The 19,616-nt window shown below is 44.9% G+C and overlaps 2 protein-coding genes across 2 annotated transcripts in view; both read right to left on the bottom strand.

The window, feature by feature from the left end:
• The window catches only part of LOC121004472 (oocyte zinc finger protein XlCOF22-like), a 1,539,666-nt gene that overhangs the window by 363,580 nt on the left and 1,156,470 nt on the right, over positions 1 to 19,616 (bottom strand). The window lies entirely within an intron of this gene.
• LOC121004458 (oocyte zinc finger protein XlCOF7.1-like) overlaps positions 8,845 to 19,616 on the bottom strand; it is a 42,125-nt gene continuing 31,353 nt past the window's right edge. Inside the window, exons 6-8 of the mRNA XM_040436686.1 lie at positions 13,946 to 14,048; positions 9,404 to 11,243; positions 8,845 to 9,366 (exon numbers count right to left, since the gene is read on the bottom strand). Of these exons, the coding sequence (XP_040292620.1) occupies positions 9,481 to 11,243; positions 13,946 to 14,048 (1,866 nt within the window). The 3' untranslated portion in view covers positions 8,845 to 9,366; positions 9,404 to 9,480. The remainder of the gene's footprint in view (positions 9,367 to 9,403; positions 11,244 to 13,945; positions 14,049 to 19,616) is intronic.

Here is a 19,616-nt window from a genome sequence, read left to right on the forward strand (position 1 = left end):
TAGCTGCACTCTGGCAAAGAATTATTACTATTGGTGGGACTTTTGGATGCACTAGTACTGTGGGGGGGGGGGGGGGGGCACCCTGGCACAGTGTTGGGGAAATTACCCCTGCGTCTATGATGATCGGGGTTCAAATCAAAGAAGAAATCATATGTGCACATATTGAGAAAATCTGATACAGTCAAGATGGCTGGATCAGTAATCTGCTTTATTGTAAATTAACAGAATCTTATACCATGATTATTGGTAGACGCCCAACAGCCGTGCGTCACATAACATGAGCAGAAACCACAAAGACAGAAGAAACGAAACATCTTATCAGAAAAGAGGATGCGAAAGTAACCAGTAAGAATTTCCATTTCTGAGAATAGAGTAGGTGTGGGAAAGGGGGGGGGGAGTCAACTGGTCCCTGGCACCTGCAAAAAAGCTGATATTCACTAACCTCTTAGTGAACTCTGGCCTTCTATCTCTCACAAATCCCCCATTTTGAGAAATCTTTGGAACGGTTATCACCCAAAGGTACTTCAGAACAAGCTAACCTTATTCTGCCTTAACAGGATTCCCTTAACGGTGGAACAGTATCACATATTTCTCAAAATGGGGGAATTGTGAGAGATAGAAGGCCATCTTGTCTGTGAACCAGAGTTCACTAAGAGGTTAGTGAATGTCAGCTTTTTTGCAAGTGCGAGGGAGCAGTTAACCCCCCCACCACCTACTTACAAACTTTATTAATAAACATAAGCTTCATTACAATGTAAATAACTAGTATAATTAGTACCACTTGTGCTATTGTTTGTATGTGTCCCAATAGCCAGCCACCCAGCCCTTTGAACCAATTGGCAGGATTTAGGAAAGAAAAGGTGTCACCCCACCATGAGTCTTTGTCTGCACTATTTTCCTCTAACCATTTGTCTCTCATGGCTTTCACCTTTTCTATTACAGCTTTTACCTGTAGGTTACCTCAGGGATCTATATAATGGCAACAAGAAGGTCCTACAACCTGACACATACCTCATTCCTTCGATGTCAGGTAGTCTAAAACCAAGGTGTGTTGATTGGTAACAATGATTATCTGGTTCTGGAAAATGTTAGATGTTATTCTAGCAATTAAATACCGGTTGTTGCAGGCCAGATTCTTACCCTTTACAGGATCTATACCAACACACTGCACCAGTCTGTTCGGGTTAGAGTCATTGCAGCCGAATTTGTCATGAGGACTAAAAGACATACCTTTCTACTGTATTTGCAAACAATAACAGTGTGTCCAACTTGGAAAGCATGACACATTGCACCACATGTTCTAGTTCCAGAGGGTAGAGCTATAATCAACTGGTGGCCCTGATCTGTTTACCATGAGCCATGGGGGCTCAGCCTATCCTGCAACGGGTAAGGGTACCTCCCTGTCTCTAGTTTTAGACTTAACCTGCTTCATGCCTGAGAAAAAGATAGTAGAGTTGGACAGTTCAGTCAATTCAGAAAAACTTAATAGGGCATACTGGCTGAACTCACAGGACTGTGAGTACAATCCAACAGTCTCTCAATTTTTCAATGTCATTCAGTCCTTCAAACAGCCCCTGATGGTGCCATATCAAAGCATTGTCCCATTCATCATTCAGTGGACGAAACACTGCTGACATGCTCAGGGTCAGAGCCACTGTCAGCAGAAGGACCTTCATCCTATGGTTCCAAGACTTTCTTGCAGTGAGAAGCGTGTATTCAGTTGGGATTTCCTTCAACCTTTACAGCGGTGTGGGTGGTCAACAGTACTTGAAAGGGACCATCAAATCTTGGATCTAGTCCTTTTCTCACATGCCTCTTTATCACCACCCGTCTCTGGGCTGCAAGCTGTGAGTTCCTTCTACTGAGTCAGAATCTGGAAGTGAAGCAAACACTTGTATATGCATGTGTTCTAGCCTTTTTGTGAGGGCCCACATGTAACTGGTCAGACTGTCATTATTCATCTGCAGCTGCTTAGGAAAGTATAACCCTAAGGCCTCATGCACACGACAGTAGTTTTCACGGTCCGCAAAATGGGGTTCCGTTGTTCCATGATCCGTTTCTGTTTTTTTTTCCGTGTGTCTTCCTTGATTTTTGGAGGATCACCAGACATGAAAAGTGAAAAAAAAATCTAAGTCAAGTTTGCCTTGAAAATGATAGGAAAAAAACGGACGCGGATGACAATCTTGTGTGCCTCCGTGTTTTTTCACGGACCCATTGACTTGAATGGGTCCGTGAACCGTTGTCCGTGAAAAAAATAGGACAGGTCATATTTTTTTCACGAACTGGAAACACGGATCACGGACGCGGATGACAAACGGTGTATTTTCCGAGTTTTCAACGGACCCATTGAAAGTCAATGGGTTCGCAGAAAATCACGGAAAACGGAACAACGGACACGGAACCCAACAACGGTCGTGTGCATGAGGCCTAACATGGGGGCATTTGCAAACAAGATCTCAAATAGGAACAACCCTGTCTTCTTGTTTGGGGTGTTCCATACTGAATACAGCGCCAGAGGTAAGCACTCTGTCCAGGGCCTCTGGATCTCCCGCATGGCCTTTTGTATTTTCAGTTTCAATGTGCCATTCAGGTGCTCAACTCTGCCACTGCTGGGGATGGTAAGCTGTATGGAAGGCTTGGGTCACCCCTAATGCTTGTATAACCTCTCTCATCACTTCACCTGTGAAATGAGAACCTCTGACTCAATAACCTCAGGAACACCATACCTGCAATAACAGTTCACTGACCAGTTTCTTTGCCATATCCTTGGCATTGGCTCCTCACGGGCAGACAGGATTTTTCCTCAGCATCCACTGTTGGCTTGCCGGTCAGACCACCCACTCTGCCCCCTTGTCTGGCAATTCCTCCAGACTCTCATAGGCAGAAATCTCTTGTAATCTCCGTCAGTCCCGTCCCTGTGCTCAGAGCCTAACCTCCTGCCAGGGGTATTCTTTTGCCCTGGTTAATTGCTACCTGGGAGGCGCTTGACAGACAACACAAACTACAGAAAACACTGAGAAGAATATCCACAATAGAGTAAAACTTTCCTTCCCTTACGTCCTAACCAGTGGCACAAATGGGGTATTCTGCCCCTGTGGACTGGTTAGGACAGGTGGAATTTTAATGAAACAATCAAACAAAAAAAACTGGCAGGCACACGCCCTCCCTGCCCCCAATAAAGAGGGGTGTGACTCTCCAACCCATGTGTTTTTTTCTGTCCTGCGGACAGGACGGGATGGGTGGTGCACTCCTCCATCCCTACGGTGGAGAGAGTGTTTGTTTTTTCCCCCTTTTTTCATCTCGGGGGTCTTATTTTGTTCCCTTGGGAGCGGCTCCGCTCCCCCGGTGCGGCGGAGGATGTCCTCCGGTTTATGCCGCTCTTTGCCGCCCTTGTTGATAGCCATGCTTCTCCTACCTTCTCTGAGCTGGGTGCTGGAGCGGCGGTGGCGGCGTCCCGCATGTTCGGCCGGGCGCCGCCTTCCGGCGGAAGTGACGTCGGGTGACGTCACTTCCGGGTTTTCGCTCCGGCCGATTGAGCGTCGGCCGGAGGTGTATTTTTACGTTATGAGGCCGTGGGGGGCCTTCAAATGCTTCAGGGTCCCTCTTGGATCCTAAACATATAGTTTTGTCTTTTAGTTTTTTCTTTTAGATAAGATATAAACTCAGAGGTTTACCCCGCCCCTTTGTGGGCGGGGCTTCCTTTTTTTTGGCGCCAACAAACCCTATTTAAACTGGATGAAGCTCCAGGTTCAGTCTCCTGGAGCGCAGCTTGCTGTCAACCTTGAGTGTGGTTTGGTGCTAGAGTGTTGTTACCTCTGTGCTGAAAAACTTCTTTGTGTGCTGATTTATATAGAGCTTGCTAGGATCTTCTGGGTAAAGGTCCTGAAGCTTGCGATTAAGCACTGTTTTCTTGAATTTTGCTAAGTTCATGTCTCTTTTTAAATTTCAGCCATGTCGTCTACCGGTGACGGTGAGCGAGAGCCCAGCAGGAAGTCCGCGGGCAAGAGGCGCCACCTGCAGTGCCATGACTGTCAGATTGTCCTGGAGGACTCTTACGACTTCTCCCGGTGCCCATCCTGCAGGGCCAAGACCCTCCCCCCGCTGGAGCCATCTGTCCACGACGTGGTCGATTGGGTGAAGGGGTACATGGAGTCCAACATGACCCAGGTCAACGCCTCCATTCAGGAATTGAAGAGTGCCCTGGTCTCCAAGCGTCATCGTCCCTCCTCCCCCCATCGTGCTATGGAGGTCTCGGGGGCTCAGGAGGCGAGAGAGGGTTCAGCCTCTTCCTCCTCGGATGAGGAGGATGGTTTCGCATATTTTTTCCCGCTGGAGAAGGCCCAGCGACTACTAAAATCCGTCCGGTCGGGGGACCAGGACGTTGATCCGGGGGAAGCCTCATCCTCTGCCTCTAGGGGGCCTAGGGCCTTTAAAGCGGATGATTCTCTCCTATCTCTGATGAAAACAGAGTGGAGAAAGCCAGAGAAAGGTCCAGTGTTGACCAAAAGGTTCAAGGCGGTGTTCCCGGTTAAAGAGGATCAGGTATCGTCCTGGGGGCCTGTCCCTAAAGTGGACATGGCCATAGCAAAGTTATCCAGAAGGACCCTGATCCCTTCAGACGACGGGTCAAGTTTGCTGGACCCGATGGACCGGAAGGCGGACTGCGCCCTTAGGCGCACTTACTCCTCGGCCTCCGCTTCCGCCTCAGTCGCAATTTCCTCGTCCGAAGTGGCGAATTTTCTGAGATCTAGATTTTCGCAAATCCAGTCTGACCTGGACCAAGGGGTTTCTAGGGACGACATTCTGGCCTCATGTAAGACGGCCAGCCTAGCCATTGACTTCTTGTGTGACGCAGCTCCACAACAACTGAAGTTGGCATCCAAGACCATGGCCCTTTCAACCGCGGGCAGGCGTCCGCTGTGGTTGAAACCTTGGAAGGCCGATACGGCCTCAAAACATAACCTCTGTGCCATGGCATATGAACCCGGCAAACTGTTTGGTGCAGAGCTTGACCACATAATGGAGGGGCTGTCGGACAAGAAGGGCAAGTCCCTTCCCCAGCAGTCCTTTCGTGGTCGGGGCAGGGGGTATAGTTCCAGAGCGGAACCGCAACCCAGACCCCAGAGGAATTGGGGTTCCCGTAGAGGAGGAAGATCCTCTCGGGGTTCTAGACCCCCCAAGAAGTCCTCGGCGCTCTGATTGCGGGCCTCCTCGAGGCTCTTGGTATTTAGCCGGTCTGACTGGAGATCTCGGGCTCCCTTCTCCCCACATTCCCGTAGGCGGCCGCCTACATCACTTTCTACCTTGTTGGCAGGATCATATCCAGGACAGTTGGGTCCTGCGTGTAATTTCGCATGGCTACCTTGTAGACTTGAGCAGTTTGCCTCTGGACAAGTTTGTTCAGACAAGGCTTCTTCCCAGCAACAAACAGAAGATTCTAGAAACCTACGTGCTAGAATACTTCCAGAAGGGGGCCTTAGAAGAGGTTCCTCTCCAAGAGAGGGGAACAGGTATCTACTCCCCAGTTTTCCTGGTACCCAAGAATACCGGAGGTTGGAGGATGATTATAGATCTGAGGTTCTTCAACCGTTTCATAAAACAAAAGAAGTTCTGTATGGAAACTATCCAGTCAGTGACCAATCTTCTTATGCCGGGAGATTTCTTGGCAACCTTAGACCTCAAGGATGCTTATCTCCATATTCCCATCCATCCTGGGTCCAGAAGATTCTTAAGGATCGCGGTAAACATCGGGGGGGTCCTAAAACATTTTCAGTTTGTGGCCCTCCCATTTGGGATTTCTTCAGCCCCACACACTTTCACCAAAGTAGTGGTCTCTGTGGTGGCCGCTCTAAGGCTTCAGGGCCTGAGCATAGTTCCATACCTGGACGACTGGCTCCTCAGAGCTCCTTCCCAAGCGATCCTGTCCCAACACATCCAACAGGCTGTTACATTCCTACATCAGTTAGGATGGATAATCAATTGGGACAAATCCCAACTCCAACCAGCCACCTCGGTAAGGTTCCTGGGGTTCATGGTGGATTCAATCAGGATGACAATTCATCTCACTCCCGAAAGAAGGCAATCCGTGCAACAAACAGCCCGTTCTCTCTCTGTACCAAAACAGGTAACGATTCGAACGTGGATGAGGATGTTGGGACTAATGTCTTCAACCGCAGAGGCGGTACCTTGGGCATTATGGCACTTACGTCCGCTCCAGTCGGAAGTATTAGCCAAGTGGAATCACAGTCCGGTGGGACTCAATTCCGTGCTCTCCCTGCCTTACAAAGTCCGATCCTCTCTGAGGTGGTGGTCCCACCTCATGGACGGCAAGTCCCTGATCCAACCCTCTTGGATCATACTTACTTCAGACGCATCCCTAGTAGGCTGGGGTGCGCATCTTCAGGACAAGACAGTCCAGGGAACTTGGACACCTCAGGAGAGGTTATTGTCATCAAATCTCCTGGAGATCAGAGCAATCAGACTAGCTCTTCTTCATTTTGCTCCCATCATTCGAGGGAAGGCAGTAAAGGTACAGTCAGACAGCATGACCGCTGTACTGTATATCAACAAGCAGGGAGGCACGAGGTCACAAAGTCTCCTGAGAGAGATAGGTGTGATTTTGGATTGGGCAGAACTGAACCTCACCCACTTATCAGCCGTTCACATTCGCGGAGTTCACAATGTGATTGCGGATCGTCTGAGCCGAGGTCTTCCAACCGGAGAATGGTCACTCCATCCAGAGGTCTTCAAGGAGATAACGCTCAGGTGGGGCATGCCAGAGATCGATCTCATGGCAACGAGGTTCAACACCAAGGTGGAGAAGTATTGCTCCCTTTACAGGGAGGACAACCCGGTGGCAATAGATGCACTGTCAATCCCATGGAGGTTCAGGCTGGCCTACATCTTCCCTCCAATTTCCTTGATACCAAGGGTCTTGATGAAGATCAGGCAGGACCAAGCGTCAGTTATCGCCATTATCCCATACTGGCCGAAAAGAGCTTGGTTTACCCAACTCTTACAGATGAGTCGGGGTCAATTTCTGAGGCTTCCCCCAGAGAGAGTACTGGTGTCGGGGGGCACCCAGGTCTCCTCAAATCTTCAAATGTTCAACCTGACGGCCTGGAGGTTGATCAGTCCCTTCCAGGGATAGAAGGGCTATCGGGGTCTGTCTTGAGAACCCTGGAGCACTCCAGATCAGAAGCTACCAATAAGGCCTACTCCAGAATCTGGAAGATCTTTTCATCCTGGTGTACAAGACATCAGCAAAGATCCGCTGAAGCTTCCATCCCGATGATCCTCCAATTTCTTCAGGACGGTCTGGACAGGGGGCTATCACCAGCTACCCTTAAAGTGCAGATTTCAGCTATCTCTGCTTGTCTAAACAGAGCTATTTCTCAAGACCCCCTTATCAAGAGATTCCTGAAGGGAGCCTCAAGATTAAAGCCTACAGTAATCAGACCTATCCCGGCCTGGGATTTGTCGGTCGTGCTCAGGGGGTTATCATCTCCCCCCTTTGAGCCCCTAGAGGAGGCGGGATTCAGGTTCCTGACCTGGAAGATCACCTTCTTGTTAGCTGTTACCTCTGCAAAACGAGTTGGGGAACTCCAGGCTTTTTCTGCCTTTGAGCCATATACAAAGTTCCTACAGGATCGGGTACTTCTAAAATTTCTACCTACCTTCATCCCAAAGGTTCCTTCCTTTGACAACATCAATCAGGTGATCTCCCTACCAACTTTGGCTCCACCCGCCTCCTCTGAGGAAAGAGGGCTCCATACCCTCGATATTGCGAGATGTCTTAGGATTTACCTGGAACGCTCCAAGGTATTTAGGAAGGATGAAAACCTCCTTATCCTTTTTTCCGGTACCCATAAGGGGAGGAAAGCCTCTAAGCCCTCCATCAGTCGTTGGATTAAAGAGGCAATTCGGGAGTCTTATATGTCTCAGGGCTCGGAGCCCCCTGAATTTGTAAGGGCCCACTCTACTCGAGCAGTGGCCACTTCTTTTGCAGAGAGAAGCTCGATCCTATTGGATGTGATCTGTAAGTCAGCTTCTTGGAGTTCTCACTCCACTTTTATCTCACACTATAGAGTGGATACCAGAATACATAGTTATTCCTCATTTGGCCGGACAGTGTTATCGTCCGCCAGGCATGAGGACCCTCCCATGGGGGTTTCTACTTGCTAAATCCCCATTTGTGCCACTGGTTAGGACGTAAGGGAATCGTTAATTTCTAACGATAATTTGTTTTCCCTTAGTCCTAACAGTGGCACACAATTTTCCCCCCCTATATTTATTAATTGAGATTGTAGTTGTCTACTTGTAATTACACATGGGTTGGAGAGTCACACCCCTCTTTATTGGGGGCAGGGAGGGCGTGTGCCTGCCAGTATTTTTTGTTTGATTGTTTCATTAAAATTCCACCTGTCCTAACCAGTCCACAGGGGCAGAATACCCCATTTGTGCCACTGTTAGGACTAAGGGAAAACAAATTATCGTTAGAAATTAACGATTCTCAGTCTGAGGTTCTAAGGACCCAAAATTTCAACACCAGTTACTACTCCCAGTATGATCACCGTCCAGCAGACAGACAGCCGTGACGTAACGAAACAAAGCAACTAGAGACAGGCAAGATTGCTTGCTTTCTCATCGGGCCTCGGTCCCCTCCTCAAGTGCCTTTCGTAACACCCCGGAGGTCATCTATGTCAGCTACCTATGCTTCATTCTCAGACCTCACCGGACCAAGACCTAAAGGCGGAAGTGTTAATTTAGGAAAAGATTCTGTCAGTTTTGCAGGTCTGTGGTTTTTTTTCATGTTGACCATGATGAGGAGCACTTGAGTAGTTGTTAGAAGCACTCTGGAGTGATCAATGCCACTAGTGTGCAGATCAGGACCCCAGAAGTGGAGGGTTTCTAAGAAGCTGATGAAGTTGTGCAGTTTCCACTTTCTTGACAGTGTTCTGGGTGTCTATTGACCCCCCTCCCCTTTATCTTCAACTGCACCAGCTTAAAAAAAAAAGCTCTGGTAGAGGGGCTAGGGGGACGTAATATGACTACATAATCTCTTCTAATGCTGCTTTCTGTAACACCTTGCAGAGAGCCATTCAGGCAGAACTTGAGACAAATTATTCCTTTTTTTTTCTTGTTTTTAAAAGGTTTAGTGGTCCTTTCATGTCAAACTTTCAGTGGATATATAGGTGCGGTATATAGGTGCTTTATCTGAATTCTATTTGCTTGTTATAACAGATATTTATTGGTAACTGCATACATTTCTTAATCATCATTTAGTGCTGTTAATTGCATTACCTTTCTTTAGTATGTCGCTTGACCTTTATATAACTGTAACCAATATATTTGTTCTTGTATTGTTATATTAAAAAAAATATAAAAATTAAAAAAATATGTCAACTTCCCTGTATGAGTTTGATGGTGGCAAAGAAGAATTGATTTTTGATTAAAACAATTGCAACATCCAGAACATGATTATGGCTTCTCCCCTGTGTGAATTCTCTGATGTTTAACAAGATAAGATTTCTGGTGAAAACATTTCTCACATTCTGAACATGAAAATGGCTTTTTCCCCGTATGAGCTCTTTGATGGTGGACAAGAGTTGATTTCAGAGTAAAACATTTTCCACATTCTGAACATGAAAATGGCTTCTCCCCAGTGTGAGTTCTCTGATGCGTAACAAGCGCTGATTTCTGGGTAAAACATTTCCTGCATTCAGAACATGAATGTGGTTTCATCCCTGTGTGAATATGCCTATGTTTCAAAAGAATTGATCTGTTTGTAAAACATTTCCCACATTCTGAACATGAATATGGCTTCTCTCCTGTGTGAATTCTCTGATGTTTAACAAGATCACATTTCTGGTGAAAACATTTCTCACATTCTGAACATGAAAATGGCTTCTCCCCCGTATGAGCTCTTTGATGGTTGACAAGAGTTGATTTTAGAGTAAAACATTTCCCACATTCTGAACATGAAAATAGCTTCTCCCCAGTGTGAATTCTCTGATGCGTAACAAGCGCTGATTTCTGGGTAAAACATTTCCTACATTCAGAACATGAATGTGGTTTCATCCCTGTGTGAATATGCCTATGTTTCAAAAGATTTGATCTGTTTGTAAAACATTTCTCACATTCTGAACATGAAAATGGCTTTTCCCCCGTATGAGCTCTTTGATGGTGGACAAGAGTTGATTTCAGAGTAAAACATTTTCCACATTCTGAACATGAAAATGGCTTCTCCCCAGTGTGAGTTCTCTGATGCGTAACAAGCGCTGATTTCTGGGTAAAACATTTCCTGCATTCAGAACATGAATGTGGTTTCATCCCTGTGTGAATATGCCTATGTTTCAAAAGAATTGATCTGTTTGTAAAACATTTCCCACATTCTGAACATGAATATGGCTTCTCTCCTGTGTGAATTCTCTGATGTTTAACAAGATCACATTTCTGGTGAAAACATTTCTCACATTCTGAACATGAAAATGGCTTCTCCCCCGTATGAGCTCTTTGATGGTTGACAAGAGTTGATTTTAGAGTAAAACATTTCCCACATTCTGAACATGAAAATGGCTTCTCCCCAGTGTGAATTCTCTGATGCGTAACAAGCGCTGATTTCTGGGTAAAACATTTCCTACATTCAGAACATGAATGTGGTTTCATCCCTGTGTGAATATGCCTATGTTTCAAAAGATTTGATCTGTTTGTAAAACATTTCTCACATTCTGAACATGAATATGGCTTCTCTCCTGTGTGAATTATCTGATGTGTAACAAGATGTAATTTCCTGTTAAAACATTTCCCACATTCTGAACATGAAAACGGTTTCTCCCCTGTGTGAGTTGTCTCATGTCTAACAAGATCTGATTTAATGCTGTATTGTTTCCCACATTGTAAACATGAAAATGGGTTCTCCCCTGTGTGAATTCTCTGATGTATAACAAAAGCGGATTTTTGGTAAAAACATTTTCCACATTCTAAACATGAAAATGCTTTCTCTCCTGTGTGAGTTCCTTGATGTTCACCCCTTCTGAGACTTTTATTTTGCTTAACAGTCTGTGATGAATCAGTTGATAGGACCTGTTTGAAAGGATCAGATAACAGATCTTTGCTTCGAATGTCTGAAGGTATATCTGTGGCAATAGCATGTTCTTCATATGTATCTTGTGTGATACTCTGATCTTCTAATTTAAAATCTGAAGTCATCAGATGTCCCTCGGAGCTCTTGGTACAGTTATCTGCCAAGAATACAACATAATTTATTATTTTTAACAGTATAGTTTGGATGGAAAGTAATAAAAATGAAAATAATAATATCAACCTTGGAAGATAAGCAGGGCCCACATAGCCCACCTGGGTTTACAGGGTATGTTCATAGTCAACAGATATCCCAGTCCATTATGGCCAGGCCTGTGGAGAGAAGAATACTTACCTGCTCCAGCCACTGGCTCCTGGCTCCTTAGCGCCTCCGCTCTCTTTATTGAACTTGGGTCCCCATCCGGTTTGAGACCACTGCAAGCCAATGACTGGCTCCAGCAGTAACCTGCCCACTTTGTGTCACATCCATAGGTCACGTAATGCAAGAGAGGCAGGCCACCACTGCAGCCAATGACTGGTTATAGTGGAAGCAGATTAGACGTTGACACTAGGGGAGCTGAGGGCAGCAGAGGTGGCGGAGAGCAGACCCAGGGGCGGGGATCAGGTTAGTAATACTTACACTCCACAGGTATGGCTCTAACTGGCAAACCTGTCGAAAGAGCCCCAAAAGATGAAAAAACCCTTTTTAGTCTCTCACGGGATTCAATTCAGATGTCTTATGACCTGGTAAGAACATGGAGTGCAAACTATGATCCTAAGGATACGCTTGGTGAACGTAATGCCCCTTCTTACAAATCAGAGCCACCGCTTTGTATCTAAGATCGAAAGAAAATAATGCCTTGAGAGGAGAAATGCTTTAAGGGCCTTCAGGAGACCAATCGTGGATGACCTGCACATTAACAGGGGACACTCTCCATCGCAAACTCATATTTCCCCATGAGTCTCTCTCAACTTAAGAGGACTCTTTTGCTCTAAATAAGATTTTTGTTAAATTGAGAAAAAAGAGATGAACAAAGAGTGTAAAAGAGATTCTGAACACTCATCTCGAAAATCAGCATGAAGTTGCTAAAAATATAAAAGATAAAGAAGGGTCTCCTGATTGCCAGGTCCCTTTCAATGACACGAAATATACAGGTGAAACTCAAAAAATTTTAATATCGTGCAAAGTTTATTTATTTCAGTAATGCAACTTAAAAGGTGAAACTAATATATGAGATAGACTCATTACATGCAAAGCAAGATATTTCAAGCCTTTATTTGTTATAATTTGGATGATTGACTTACAGCTTATGAAAACCCCAAAGTCACAATCTCAGGTACCCTTTGCTCAGGGGGTATGGATTAATTAGCTGACTAGAGTGTGACACTTTGAGCCTAAAACATTGAACCTTTTCACAATATTCAAATTTTAAGTTGCTTTACTGAAATAAATGAACAGTTGCATGATATTCAAATTTTTCGATTTTCACCTGTATGATAAACTATGGATGAGATAAAAAAAACATTGCCCAAAGGCTAACAATGTGATTGGCAACGTGAAAAACGAGACAGACATTTTGTTTCACAGGGCAAGGCAGTGTAAAAGTGATCATACCTGCCTGTCCCTGTCAATCAAAGTGCAGAGAGCGCGGCAGTTGCAGAGAGAGCAGAGCGCTTAGGTGTAACGGCAATGCCCCCAGTGCTCCTAGAGGCTCATTTGTATATATTAAAACTTACGGTACTTTCACACTTGCGTTAGAGGATTCCGGCAGGCAGTTCCGTTGCATACGGATAGCATTTGTTTCCAGATGCGGATCCGTCTGACAAATGCATTGAAACACCGGATCCATCTCTCCGGTGTCATCCGGAAAAATGGATCTGGTATTTAATTTTTGACATTTTTAAAGGTTCGCGCATGCGCAGATCGGGAAACCGGATCCGGTTTTCCGGAACACTTGGTATCGGATCCGGCATTAATACATTTCAATGGAAATTAATGCCGGATCCGGCATTGCAGCAAGTGTTCTGGAATTTTGGCCGGAGAAAATACTGCAGCCAAATACCGTAGGAGTGACTGAACTGAAGACATCCTGATGCATACTGAACGGAATGTTTTCCATTCAGAATGCATTAGAATAAAACTGAAGTGTTTTTTTCCCCAGTATTGAGCCCCTGTGACGGAACTCAATACCAGAAAACTTTAACGCTAGTGTGAAAGTACCCTTAGGACCATGGGACCAACACGGATACCTTCAACTGCAAAGTGCAGATGCAAACGGTCAGCCAGTGTCATAGGTACAGATCTGCTGACAAATGCCCTTTAAAAGAATTCAACATAAAATTATTGTATCCAGTGAAGGAGTAGAATCTTGGAGACCTCTTTGCCTTAGGCTACTTTCACACTTGCGGCAGAGAGATCCGGCAAGCAGTTCCGTCGCCGGAACTGCCTGCCGGATCAGGCAAAATGTATGCAAACTGATGGCATTAGTAAGACTGATCAGGATCCTGATCAGTCTTAAAAATACATTGAAATGCCGGAACAGTCTTTCCGGTGTCATCCGGCAAAAACGGATCCGGCATTTATTTTTTTTACCTTCTTTTTGGTCTGCGAATGCACAGACCGGAAGGACGGATCCGGCACTAATACACTCCTATGGGAAAAAAAATTTCGCCGGAGATAAAACCGTAGCATGACTGAACTGAAGACATTCTGATGCAAACTGAATGGATTACTCTCCATTCAGAATGCATGGGGATAAAACTGATCAGTTCTTTTCCGGTATAGAGCCCCTGTGACGGAACTCTATGCCGGAAAAGAAAAACGCAAGTGTGAAAGTACCCTTACTTAGTGGTTACTACTCACCTGGGCGGTTACCTGTAGGAAGGTCCTCTATACTCTGCTCATCGCCCCTCACATATGTCTCTGTAACATATATGATGTTCAGATCTTCAACTGGATTCAGAACCTGAGAAACAAATATTGTAAAAGTCATCAGTTGGTTGGAGAAGTCATGTGGAAGGTTTAGAAAATATCATTAGTTGGTAAAACATTCAAAATCAGAGAGCTGGGATTATCTGGCCCAAATATCTGCAAGTTTCCTGCATAAATCCCACCTGGTGTTTCTTTATTCCAAGCACCAGACATTAAATTGTGTCTTACTTGAAATTGCTGTTGCCAAGTTGTGTGCCTTAGGCTGCCCTAAATTGCTTGTGTGTATACATGGAGGCAACACCAGGCCCTGCCTGTATCACAGGAGGAGGGGTTGAGAGTCAGTCCAGACCCACACAGAACGTGATGCTGACGTGGTGCTAAGCAATGTGCCACTTAAAGTTGTGCTATAATGTTGGCTAAAAGGGAACAGGGGAAGTGATTAAAAGGCACAGTTTGTTATTAGTGTTGGGCGCGAATATTTGATTCGCAAATATTAATCGCGAATATCGGCACCTTGAGAATTCGTAAATATTTCGAATATAGTGCTATATAGTCGTAATTTAGAATATTCTATATTTTTTTCTCATCAGTAACCTCCCTTCTTGCTTGTGGGCCAATGAGAAGGCTGCAATGTCTTTGTCTGAGCTTAGCAACATCCCTAGCGACCAATAGGAAAGTTGCCTACCCCTTACTATACAAGAACCTCCCCAGCAGCCCTTGTATGCAGTATTTTGCTGTTCCGATAGAGACAGCAGTGTTATTGTGCTCTCTACTTTCCTGTGTCATTAGATTTTATATATATATATATATATATATATATATATATATATATATATATGCGCTAAGCTATTACAGATAGATAGTGTCACGGCGGACGTGCACAGTTTAACAGATAACACACCAACCAGGCTCTGGAACAGAGACAGGGGAAGGGTCACCTCCTAGTTTATCCCTGACCTCTTTCCCTGCAATGCTCAGCCCACAGACAAACCTTGAAGGTAGATTTTGCTTGTGTCCTCCAGCCTATACTAACAGAACCCTGAACTCCCTGAGATGGTGAAGTGGGAGAAAGGAGCAGACCTGCTCGCACAGAACCTGGATGGGATAGATGACATAAACAACCATACAAGAAAAGACACTTATCTGCTGAGAGCAGGAACAAACAGCCAACCTTCCCTCAAAACTTCCCAGACCATAATGAACAGTTAATCCGCTCAGAAACACTTAGCTGGAGGACCATTTAAACTAATGACTCCACCCACTGCACCTGATGCGAGGCGGATCCAGCACAGCATCAAAACAAATACTAGACTCGTGCTGCCAATCCTCGGCTGACCTCCGCACATCGTCAGAGTGGGGCATGACAGATAGTTAGTGGGAGATAGTCAGTGTAGGTTATATAGTGATATAGTGTAGCTGATAGGTTCTGCTGTCCATACATACATACATACATAGTGCTTGATGTCACAAGTTCACAACAATACTTAGTGCACCTATCAGTTATATGTAGTCAGCCCTGCTAAAATGTGAAGATTGCACATATTGCGCCAAAATATTCGCATCATTTAGTGCCGATTATATTGGGAGCACTCTATCTGCATATAAAAGCTATTGTAATGTTCTGCCGTGGCCAACCATTTTCTCCAGTCTTAGGAAACTTCTAGCAGCTTGAAAAATTTAGCTATAGTCACCCACGCCTGTATTTTGCACGCATTATGCGAATATTACATTGCCGATTTTTTGCAATCAAGAAAATAATCTTGAATTTGCGAATATATGATGAATATTCCCCCAAATATTCGCAATAATATTGTGAATTCGAATATTGCCCCTGCCGCTCATCACTATTTGTTATCTGTATCTGTATGTGGTCAGACTGCAAGGGATGCCTGAGGACCTCGATCAGAGTGTGAGGGCAGAGCAGGCACAAACAAAGCCATCACTGAGTGCACCAGTGGGCCAGAGACAGAGCGTCAGGAAGCCTGAGTGGATCAGTGGACCGTGTTGCCTTAAGGCCTCATGCACACGGCTGTTGTGCGGCGTGGCCGGATTGCGGCCCGCAAACTGCAAGTTGGAATCCACAGCCGCTGGCCGCGTGTACTCCGCATCACAGATGAGGACCCATTCACTTGAATGGGTCTGCAATTCCGGACTTTGGTCATTTTTTTTTGGGGTGCGAACATACCACGGTCCCATTCAAGTTGTAATGGTCCAGCCCGCTGCACAGATGTTGACCGTGCATTGGGGACCGTGTCATATCCCCAGTTTTTTCCTTCTTCATGGTTTTCCCCACTAATACTAAAATGGCACTGCACTGCTTTTATGCGATTCATCTGCACACATTTCAAAAATGTTAGCAGAATATACCCTTCAGTCAATTTAAAGAATAAGAAGAAATTGCACACTGGAGGAAGACTTTAAACAACAAAGTCAAATACTATCGACAAGATTCCAGGAAAGAGGCTATCGAAGAAAATAATCACTGCGGCACAGGAGAAGGCAACTGGACTAACACAGTTGAATGTCTGGAACCTAAACAGAACAAACTAATGCTCTGGAGAACTCTCAGTGTATTTTATCACACATACAACCAAAGACACCAATGTGATCAGATCTATCTCGGACAAGAATTGGCATATTTTAAGGAAGGACACCATTCTCAATAAATTGATCCCAAAAAGCACCCCAACTGATGATAGAAGGGCCTGTACCCTAAAAAACATTATTAGCCCTAAGTAGGCAGAAGGGCTATTGAGACACTGGAAATAAGATAATAATGATCCGCCAAACAGAATGTTTCCAGAACAAAAGTGATGGGAACATCTTACCCCATTCTTGGAAAACTGGATTGCAACTCAACTCATGTGATCTATGTACTTTAATGCCCCTGCAATCAGATATACGTTGGGAGAACAATACAAACCCTAAGAAATAGATTGAATAAAACACGACCAATATCAAAAAACGATATTTGAAACGTCTCAAGACACGCTGCAGACTCTCATGGAAGGGAGCTCAATAGGTTTCAGAATCACCCCAATCGAGCAAATATGCCCCGGGAAGTTAGCCAATTTATAAAGAAGAGGAGAAATGTACTGGATCTTTAAATTGAACAGTCTAAATCCAAACGGACTTAATGAGGCGTTTGAAATCATCTATAAGCCTCATCCCAATCACCACAATACAGTTACCCTCCATTATTTTCATCAATACCAGCAATTCTCATCCTTCAGCTCTTTTTTTTTTTCCCACTAACCATTTTATGTATTTATATCCTGTTCTTATCCTTTTTTATAGTTTATTTATAGTTTTACTTCCACCCACATATTCATATATAGGATTCCAGCTTATACCCATGTCCCCCTCTCTCTCTCTCTAGCACCTCTCTCTTATATCTATACAGTCTGGTCCATAAATATTGGGACATGGACACAATTCTAAAAATTTGGCTCTATACACCACCACATGGATTTGAAATGAAACGAACAAGATGTGCTTTAACTGCAGACTGTCAGCTTTAATTTGAGGGTATTTACATCCAAATCAGATGAACGGTGTAGCAATTACAACAGTTTGCATATGTGCCTCCCACTTGTTAAGGAACCAAAAGTAATGGGACAGAATAATAATCATAAATCAAACTTTCACTTTTTTAATACTTGGTTGCAAATCCTTTGCAGTCAATTACAGCCTGAGGTCTGGAACGCATAGACATCACCAGACGCTGGGTTTCATCCCTGGTGATGCTCTGCCAAGCCTCTACTGCAACTGTCTTCAGTTCCTGCTTGTTCTTGGGGCATTTTCCCTTCAGTTTTGTCTTCAGCAAGTGAAATGCATGCTCAATCGGATTCATGTCAGGTGATTGACTTGGCCATTGCATAACATTCCACTTCTTTCCCTTAAAAAAACTCTTTGTTGCTTTTGCAGTATGCTTTGGGTCATTGTCCATCTGCACTGTGAAGTGCCGTCCAATGAGTTCTGAAGCATTTCTCTGAATAGGAGCAGTAATATTGCCCGATACACTTCAGAATTCATCCTGCTGCTTTTTGTCAGCAGTCACATCTTCAATAAATACATGAGAACAGTTCCTTGGCAGCCATACATACCCACGCCATGACACTACCACCACCATGACTTCACTGATGAGGTGGTATGCTGAGGATAATGAGCAGTTCCTTTACTTTCTCCCATACTCTTCTCTTCCCATCACTCTGGTACAAGTTGATCTTGGTCTCATCTGTCCATAGGATGTTGTTCCAGAAATGTGAAGGCTTTTTTTAGATGTCGTTTGGCAAAACTCTAATCTGGCCCCTTCATGTTATTGAGGCTCACCAATGGTTTCCATCTTGTGGTGAACCCTCTGTATTCACTCTGGTGAAGTCTTCTCTTGATTGTTGACTTTGACACACATACATCTACCTCTGGAGAGTGTTCTTGATCTGGCCATCTGTTGTTGAAGGGTTGTTTTCTTCAACAGGGAAAGAATCCTTCGGTCATTCCACCACAGTTGTTTCCGTGGTCTTCGGGTCTTTTGGTGTTGCTTGAGCTCACGATGCGTTCCTTCTTTTTAAGAATGTTCCAAACAGTGGTATTGGCCACGCTAATGTTTTTTGCTATCTCTCTGATGGGTTTTGTTTTGTTTTTTCAGCCTAATGATGGCTTGCTTCACTGATAGTGACAGCTCTTTAGATCTCATCTTGAGAGTTAACGGCAACAGATTCCAAATGCAAATAGCACACTTTAAATGAACTCTGGACCTTTTATCTGCTCATTGTAATTGGGATAATGAGGGAATAACACACACCTAGCCATGGAACAGCTGAGAAGCCAATTGTCCCATTACTTTTGGTCCCTTAACAAGTGGGAGGCACATATGCAAACTGTTGTAATTCCTACACTGTTCACCTGATTTGGATGTAAATACCTTCAATTAAAGCTGACAGTCTGCAGTTAAAGCCCATCTTGTTCGTTTTATTTTAAATCCATTGTGGTGGTGTATCGAGCCGTAAATGTTAGAATTGTGTCGATGTCCCAATATTTATGGACCTGACTGTATATATTCTAACAATAAATTAGGAAGCTCCTATACCCCCCCTTTCACCCTACAAGTCTTTCATAAAGGTTATGACACCGAATAGTGACACCGAGTACTCATGTAAGTCTAGACAATATTAATTTTACCATATTCAATTGTATTAAGGCTGGTTACAGCCTGCATTTGTGGGGCGGGGCTGCCGGCTACATATTCCCTCGCGACCTCACCTCCAGGATAATTCGCTTCATGCAGGCTTTCCTCGATCCGTTCCGTCACTTCCGGTTCGCTGCCACGTCACTTCCGGGTAAGTCTCGGCTCGCTACGCTTCCTCAGCTGGGGGCAGTGGTCGTCCGTTGCCCGGCCGGTCTTCTTCTTCCCTCCAGCTCTGGGGGAGCCTCCTCATTACAGGTGTGTTTTGTCCGCAGCAGGGTTCGGCGTCCACGGCACTTCAGGTGGGGGCGGACTGTTCCGCTGGGCTCCCCCTGCGCCTCAAGTTCCTTAGCGGGTTAGCAGAGCTGGAGATGCTAATCAAAAGGGAAAAAAAAAAAAAAAACGTACGCCCAGCTC

This window comes from Bufo bufo, chromosome 6, assembly GCF_905171765.1.
Source record: "Bufo bufo chromosome 6, aBufBuf1.1, whole genome shotgun sequence".
NCBI lineage: Eukaryota > Metazoa > Chordata > Amphibia > Anura > Bufonidae > Bufo > Bufo bufo.